Genomic DNA, 8,723 nt, shown 5'->3' with positions numbered 1-8,723 from the left:
AATTAAATTTCAGTTGTAGCTGCACACAATCCTTTTTGATTTTCGTTTGCTCAACACAGTGTACTGTCTGCTTTATTTGAATCTTAATTGGCATTTGCTTGATGCGTCTCGCAAAAAGTTTTTCTTGATTTCATGTTTACAAATAAACTTAAATTGTGCACAATTCATTTGTGTAATGCAATTGTCGACTTTAACTAAAATCCGTGAATGGCTTCCGGACTAATGTAACAAATCTATTTAGCTGCTGCTGCATCGAGTTGCATTTGGATTATGTGTTTAGAATGGCAGTGGGCAGTGGGTGCAAAGCTACGCTGAGAGAATGTTTTGACAATAAGCATTGTTCAATGCAATTTAAACGATAAATACGAAACTTTAAATCAATTTGAGAATTTTTTTTACAGTGCACATTAAGCAAATTAGTAACGATGTATACAAAAACAAACATCGATGCGTATGCAAAATGAACAAAATAAATGCCAAAAATGACCAGAAAGCTGCTTAGTGACAAAAATGTGCATTTACCTGTATAGCAAACATTTTCAAATAGAGACATGACTGCAACAGAGGGCGTCGCTGCGTTTGTGTGTGTGTGTGTGTGTGTCAGTCATGGCAACCATCGATGACAGGCGAAAATTTGTGCCACGCGCTTCGTGTAGCTCATTAATTAAAAATTGCAAATGAACAGCAACAGCAACAACAACAACAACAGCAGCTAGTGCAAGCTGTTGCAATGTAATGGCGGTTGCAAACACACGCACACACACACACACATACATATAAACAGTTGACACGTGTGTGAAATGGCGTTGACACAGCGCTGACGATTTTCAGCGCAAAGCTGACAGCCCACAGATGTTGAGCGAGTTGGCGAGAGTTTATGTATTAAATCACTAAAGCATATGACAGTTTAAGTTCAATAATGACTTATATAACTCATGTCAGTTACAGCATAGCTATATAGGTAGATGTCGTGTCAAAAATTCGATGTTAACTAAGCAATAAATGAAATAATAGTATCTAAATTTAATAAAAATTTAATCTATGCTAGTTTGTTATTCCAATTTAAATGCACGTGCACAAATATTTTCACAACACTTTGTGTGGGGACTAAAAAAGTGCGCACAATTCATTGCATATCCTCAGGCGCGCATTGTTTGGCCATGTTGCAAGCGCAGCACAAAAGTGCTGCAAAGATATAATCGCCAGCTAATACAATGAATGACCATAGGACCCTTCGCCCAACCAGTTGTTGCAGCAGCCATTGGTATTGCCATTAAATTCAATTACATGACCATAACGCGGTGCGGTGCTTATGGCATTGCGGTTCACGAAAAATTGAATATAAAAATAAAGTTGCAAGTTGCTACGATAAAAAGTGCAAGCTAAACTAAAGCCAATGCGCGTGACAAGTGTGGGCCTTGTGGGTGAAGCTTTGTCCCTGTGTGTGTGTGTGTAAAACTATCAGCGAGAAATTATGATTAGCTTTGGCTAAAGACACTTGAATGCGTTTGCTTGCTTTGGTGGGTGGTTGGGGGGTGTAATGACAGCTCACTTACTTGACAATGCCGAACAAATTTCTGCAACGCTTTTCGAATTTCACTTTTTGATGCTAATGATGACGCTGCAATGTCTTTTTTTTTTTTTTTTTATTTAAGAAATTATATCAAGGATATGTGCACTGTTGCAATGTCGACGGCAACGCTTTGTTCTGAGCGCTTGATAATGCGCCCAAAATTATGCTAAGCTATTTTATTTTAGCAATGCAGCCACTTTTACGTCAAACAGACTTTAAGGCTTAAGCTATGCGGCATTGAGCTGACCAAATCTAACTGTAATTCAAGGTAATAGTGGCGGCTTAAACCAGAGACATTTACAGTTAAGCAATAGTGATGGGAACTATGCGAAAGATTCAAATTGTCTATTAAAAAGCAACTCAATTTTTATGCGCCATTATATTCAAGCAAGCTTCATACATATGCTATGCCCCAATTGCGACAGTTATCTACGCATATTTACATAATGTAGACTAGAAAACATTTATGTCAACAATTTACATAAATTCTTTTTGTTGCTGGGAAATATGCTTTAAGTTCTGTGTGTCAAGAAGCTGGCAAAAGGACAATTTGTCACAATCACAATTATTATACTGCCGCTGACACACACACACACATAGTAAATGCTAAGCAAACAGCTGGAAAACAAGCCAAGTTTTTTGCTTCTTTTGTGTGTGTGTGTGCCACAAATGAGGTCAGCAGCTTTTTGGAAAATATGCAGCTAGCAACACCTGCAGCAGCTGCTGGCCCATCATGTCACATGCAACAAACAACTTGCCACACAGACCTTGTTGTGCCCCATTTTGTCATATTGTTTGGTTAATTTCAAAAATGCAAATCATCGAAGTAGCTACAGACCAATTTTGTCTTTCGTACAGCAAGGCATTCTTCCAAAATATTTGCCACATTTGCCTTACGGTACCTACTCTATATATGCCTTGTCACAACTATGTCATATTTCATGTGGCAATATGCCTCTTCGTTTAGAATTCACATTTTGTTTGTTGTCGCTCGCCTGCATACGATAATTTTTCCATACAGTTGCGTAGCTCGTCTAAGGTTTACAGCTCTCTGTTGTCTTTGTTGTTGTTTATGTTCTAGCTCTTTCTTCTCTTGTTCTGTATGATACATAAGCGACAGTTCGTTAGCTAATATCATTGGCAAGAAGTTGACAAAATTGATGTGCAAAGGAGTACAAGAAATTAAAATTTTTATATATTATTTAGTTAATTTAAAGTCAACTAACATATGAACAGTCGATAATGAAGAAAAAGATTACAAAATATTAACATCAAAATTTAAGAGAAGTTTTTCTGTTTTTTTTCGTTTTAATTTGATAAGCTTATAGATTGGGAGTGATAAACAGACCCAACATTCGTTGCAAGGATTGGGGAAAATCCAATCAGGTCTGGGTTGTGTTAATTATTAATAATTAAAAAAAGTAAAATAAAACTTTTAGTAATACATCAGAGAGCCTCCTGTGTTGAAATAACAGAATAAAAGTTTGTTTATACATCAGCACAGAGTACTACGATGGGGCTCATGGCAAGTGAAATAATTTGTTGTGCAAACGTTAGGGAACTAAATTTCGAGCAGGAACTGAAAGATTAAGTTGACTCAAGAAGTATGAGGAGTCAATTTTCCCCGTTACTAATTTAATCATAAACATGACACCTAACATAATCCGGCGGTTAGCTAATGAGAGACTAATTAAAAGTAGTCTAAGAGTATAAGATGGTAGATGAACTCCTGGAACCCAGTTTAAGCCTGATTATTAAATAATCTTATAACATTTAATCGTAATTATTAAATATGCCAGCGAAACTGATAACCATTAAAACTTATAACAAAAATAATAAAATTAGAATTGATTTCAATTTCTTATTATTCTTTAAAATACATGATTTAAATAAATAATTTAGCAACTCTGTATTTTTTAACATGTATTTATAATTTTATTTAAACTTCATTAAAAAATTTGCTCAGCTTAAGTAAATTTTTTAAACATTTATATACGTACTTTTAAGGTTTTAATCTAACAATAAGCTGTTTCATTTCCATTTAATTCCACATATTATACTTTAGCTATTGTTAGTCAGCACTAACTAAAACTTTGTATTCTCTTTGCTTTAAACTCTCCATAACATCAAAAGCTTGAAAGTAACATAAGCATGCTGATAAGCGGCGAGAGCTTTGGGTAAACAATGCTTGGCTCAAAGCCGGTTTTTCTTTAATTGCGTATGCGCCATGGATGCCGATGCCGCCGCCACCTTTCGAGCTGCATTTTGCATAAAGTTTTAAACACATATATATGAATGTTTTCTTATACACAAAAACAACAACAGCAGCAGCAGCAACTGGCGCAACAACAATGGCCAAACTGGTTGAGGCCAGCATATTTAAAAAGTATCTTGAGCCAAGTTGAAGCGCACAGTAGACGCTGAGACGCTGACGCGTGCGCAACAGAGAATACGGTAAATTGGAACAAATGAAATTGAAACAAGCAAGTGCAAAGTGTAGAGTGTAAAGTGATGCAATAAAAATAAATTTGTTGTGCTTACAAGTAAAATGTCTCTTATATATTTAATGCAGATTCAACAAAATGGCGTTTATGAAGATTTGCATATTTGCATTGCTCATGGGTAAGCTGTTCAATAGTTACAACGAGTGCCTAATTGCATATGCCAATTAATAGAAATAACAAAAATTCAGTCAGCACATTGTCCAATATTAAAATGCACATTTAGATATTAATGTGCCACATGTAGTAAAACAATGTGCATTCATTTAGACTAAATCTGCCCAAACACTGAAGATCGTTCTCATAATTCAAATATATATATATATATAGCATATTTACGTAATTTTATTTAATTGTGTTTAAATGCTGTTGTTGTTGCACTAATGCCGCATTGCTTGTTTAACAATTTTGTAGCGTCATTTTATGGTTTTCATTTTTTTCTTTTTGGGAGTGTCAGCTCATTTAAAATTTGTTTAGCGACATCAACAAATTTAACATTGTTAATTTGCGTGGCGAAATTACATGTTAAACATATTTTGTAATTATGTTAAAATGGCCATGAAATTTATTGAAATATTGTTTGCATTGCATCCAATTAAAAGTGGGTTCAATTTTAAGCGTGTTATATGGCATTTGTTTGCGGTTGAAATAAATTGAATTTGCATGTGCTACAGCTAAATTGTGTCTGTGTGGGTGACTTTTGAAGTGAGTTTTTGTTTAAATAAATAAATAATTAATGTGCAATTGTTGTATGTTGCGTTTAAAGGGTGAATCAATTCAATCAATGTTCAATTTTATTTTGTTTGAATATATTTTGCGCATGTCAATCAATTTGTATAGCTATAAAATGAATTGAATGTCTCTGCTCTTATTTTAGCGTAAAAAACTTTTCCTCACGCTAACATGCGTTCAAAAATCTAAATTTGTTGCTTGTCTAGACTATTTAAAATCTAAAAAATTTGTTTCTGCAGTTCATTGAATGACATGAAGAACGGTTTGTGTGTGTTAATCCAGTTACGAATTAATGTTCATTGAACTTCACACGCATGTTGCACACTTAATTCTTGCTAAGACGCCAGCTTCAACACCCCCGATAGGCGTGTGTGACTTGAATTCAATTTGATGAAAGCAAACAAGGCATAAAAACTTTGATTTTGTGTTCTTTTTCTCGCTAACTGCTAACCAAACACACAACGCAACGCAACGTAGGCACTCAATTAATCTAGTTTAACCGGACTAGAAACAATGTCAAAGGGGTCGGGGAAAAGGCGGCGGCGCTTTGGCCAACGGGAGCTCTATGACAAACTTGTTGAAAAACTGTCAAATCGACGTATGTACAAGCTCAAACCGCAGGGCTGCCGACAACTATGCGACTGATGCTCTGACGTACAGAACAAAAAAAAAGCAGAAAAGCAAATTCAATTTGCTGAACCAAAGCTGAAATGCACTTACGAAAAGGTTGACAACAAAAAAGAAAAATATAAGAAATTTTTATACAATTAAGAAATTCAAATGAAGTGGAAAAATTATTAAAATATTTAAGCACACACTGGCGTTACTGAAATGTTTAAACCGAATAAAGAATTGTTTGAAGCCGGCAGTGTATAGGCAAAATCAACTACGAAAGTCATAGCACAACTTTTTCTGTTTGTATTTCTTTTCGTTTCGGTTTTTTTTTATTTTTTATTTTGGCCAAGCCGTGTACGAAACGTGTTTCAATGACAAGCGGCAGCTGCAGTGGCAACAACAATAATAACAGCGACAGCAACTTGTTTCTTGCTGTTGATGTTGCTGCTGGCGGCAGCGGCGTCTGCGTCTCTGCGTCAGCGTCAACATCAACTTTGTTGGCTTAAATGCTGTCTGACACTTTACGCACTAATTGCTCTGTGGAATTGTTGCTTTATTAACGTTTAATCGAATGTCAGGCATTCGCATTGTGCATTGTTGCGTTGCACGCTCGGGTACGTAAAATTGAATTTGTTGTTTTGCAATTGGAAGTGCGCGCAGCTCGACTGGTTCACCTTGAATTGTGCCACACAAGTCTGCAAAACTTTGTGGTGGCTGCCACTTGTCGGAAGTGCAATCGCTCGCATTTGTATTTGTATCTGGCCCTCAACTCCCATGGCTTTGACTACGGCCAGCACACAGCTGATGCTAAACAGCTGATTGTGTTAGCAACTTTCACTTTTAAGGTCATCGCTTTGATTTGGATGTGTCAACATAAAGCCCAGCCATAAGGCCATAAGGCAACACCTATGTATATGTAAATGCTGTATGAATTAAGTGTCTATAACTGGTTTGAATGCGAAGCAAATGCTAAGCGCTAAAGCATGCAAACTACACTGTAGAAAATTGAGCCGGCTTTAATAAGTTTACACATTTATTTAATAAATAATTGTTCATTGCTTCAACTTTTACAGGCACTGCCTTGGCTCAGCAGCGCGATCGTGGCAATTTCCGTGTGGGTGCTGGACATCCGCCATCGCAGCGTCACTTGCCAAAAAGGCCACGTGATCCTGTCCAGGTGGCTGCAGAGACGCCCAAGCGCAAGCAGCAGGCCGAACCCGAATATGAGCCCTCAGAGGAATGTCCAGAGGCAAATGGCTTCTATCCGGATGGCAAGCAATGTGATAAATATTATGCGTGTCTGTAAGTACAACACGGCGTATGTGTAACACACAAAGCCTACACATTTTTGAAATGTGCAGTGAAACCAATGATCTGTATAAATGCGCCTTTGACTGATTTAACACATGGCTGCCTGCCAGCTCAGCGAGATTAATCAATAAATTACACACACGACCCAAAGGTGTTAAAATATCCAATTACTTGATTTAGATGCTGAGCTGGCAAATGCAGAGTCCAATTAAAAGTAGAAGCAATTTATTCTTCTCATGAAAATGTAGCTTCTGTTAAACGTATGTTAAGTTACATTAACATAGCTGCTGTTAAGCTCCTAGCGTTATGTTAAGCAAGCACTTTTGAATTGACAATTTATATTTATTTTTAAAATTTAATTAGAGATGGTGTGCCGACGGAACGCCTTTGTGCTGATGGCATGGTCTTCAATGATTACTCACCCATCGAGGAAAAATGCGATTTGCCCTACAATATTGATTGCAGCAAGCGCTCAAAGCTGCGTAAGTATTTTTTTAAAGCTGTAAATATTTATTTTTAATATGCAGCGCGCGTTTATTGAACATAAATTTGTCGGGCAATCTATTTGTTATGCAGCACGGCATAAAAATACGGTATACGCTTAGTATTTTGTTGTTGTTGTCCCTAGCGGTTTGGGTCTTATAGCTTTTTCTCTCCCTGAACTGTCTTTTGTGACACGTGTATTCTCAATTAGTGAACTTTGCTTTGTACTTTTGCAAGTACTTTGTGGCAATTAAAAGTACTTACTCAATTTGATGTGAAATACTTTATTTAAAATAAATAATGTGTGTGTGTGTGCGCTTGGAAAGCAATTAGCACACATTAAATGCAAACCATTAGCAATTTCAATTACCTTTTTGTGCTCAGCTTTAACATATGGCTGCAGTCCTCTCTATTACAAGTTTGTATGTATGTTGAAATAAAAGTGCTCTGTTCGCACATAATCTATTTAAGACAGTTGTGTGTCCTGTGTCCAGCCAGAGCCAAAGGAAGTGCTTCGAAATTGTTTACAGCACAAGCAACACAAAAAGCACAAATATATATTTTTATATGTATATAGTATCTCACATATGCTTGACTACTTCAAAGCGTCGTGCATAGTTGGCAAACTACTAAGGTAATAAACTTTCAGTTCACAGAACAAAGCTGCATATAAATATATCTATGTTGAGGCTGTGCAACCAGCAATAGCAATAGCAATAGTAAAGTAAGGAATTTGCGCATTCATATATGTCTGTCTCTTTCTTTTCACAGAGGAGCCGCAGCCTTCGCAGCACTGTCCACGCAAAAATGGTTACTTTGGGCATGAGAAGCCCGGCATTTGCGACAAGTTCTACTTCTGCGTGGATGGTCAGTTCAATATGATCAACTGTCCAGCTGGCTTGGTCTTTAATCCAAAAACTGGCATTTGCACCTGGCCCGATGAGGTGGGCGTCGCTGGCTGCAAGTCGGAGGATGTCTTCAACTTTGAGTGCCCCAAGGTGAATGAGAGCATCGCCGTAACGCATCCACGCTATGCCGATCCCGATGACTGCCAGTTCTTCTATGTGTGCGTCAATGGAGATGTGCCCAGACGCAATGGCTGCAAGCTGGGACAGGTGTTTGATGAGTCCAAATTGATGTGCGACTGGGCACGCCGAGTACCTGAATGGTATGTGCTTAGCTTAAGCTTACTTAGAAACTTAAATTATTAAACAACGCTCACACACTTTTCGTAGCGCTGACTGGTACAAGGATCGTTTGACTGACGCTGAGCTGGATGAACTGGAGAATCCCAAGCCAAAGGCCACCACTACCAAGAAGCCAGCCCGTGTGCGTGGCGCCTCACGACGCAAGCCACAGCCTAAGCAGGCCGAGGCAGAGGAGGAGTAGTGGTGGTGGTGGTATAGTAAGCTGCTTCAGCTTGCCTGTCGACTGTTTAGTTGCTAAGTTTTATCTTTGCTTAAAACAAATATATGTGTACGAAATTCAACAGAATTTCATTTATATAA

General features: G+C 37.5%; 1 protein-coding gene across 1 annotated transcript; it reads left to right on the top strand.

The window, feature by feature from the left end:
* Positions 1 to 3,986: 3,986 nt before the first annotated feature.
* LOC108594408 (protein obstructor-E) lies at positions 3,987 to 8,723 on the top strand. Its single transcript, XM_017979576.2, has 6 exons — positions 3,987 to 4,027; positions 4,146 to 4,195; positions 6,495 to 6,723; positions 7,096 to 7,214; positions 7,987 to 8,383; positions 8,451 to 8,723. The coding sequence occupies exons 2-6, from the start codon at positions 4,156 to 4,158 to the stop codon at positions 8,602 to 8,604; spliced, it is 939 nt and encodes a 312-aa protein (XP_017835065.1). The 5' UTR covers positions 3,987 to 4,027; positions 4,146 to 4,155; the 3' UTR covers positions 8,605 to 8,723.

This window comes from Drosophila busckii, chromosome 2L, assembly GCF_011750605.1.
Source record: "Drosophila busckii strain San Diego stock center, stock number 13000-0081.31 chromosome 2L, ASM1175060v1, whole genome shotgun sequence".
Lineage (NCBI taxonomy): Eukaryota > Metazoa > Arthropoda > Insecta > Diptera > Drosophilidae > Drosophila > Drosophila busckii.
Note: the sequence above shows the minus strand (reverse complement) of the source record. Positions and strands in the feature narration are given on the sequence as shown.

Coding starts and splice junctions, on each gene's coding strand:
- LOC108594408 (XM_017979576.2), top strand. CDS start 4,156: ATGGCGTTTATGAAGATTTGCATATTTGCATTGCTCATGG. Junction 7,215..7,986: donor CAGCAAGCGCTCAAAGCTGC/GTAAGTATTTTT, acceptor TTCTTTTCACAG/AGGAGCCGCAGCCTTCGCAG. Junction 8,384..8,450: donor GCACGCCGAGTACCTGAATG/GTATGTGCTTAG, acceptor CACTTTTCGTAG/CGCTGACTGGTACAAGGATC.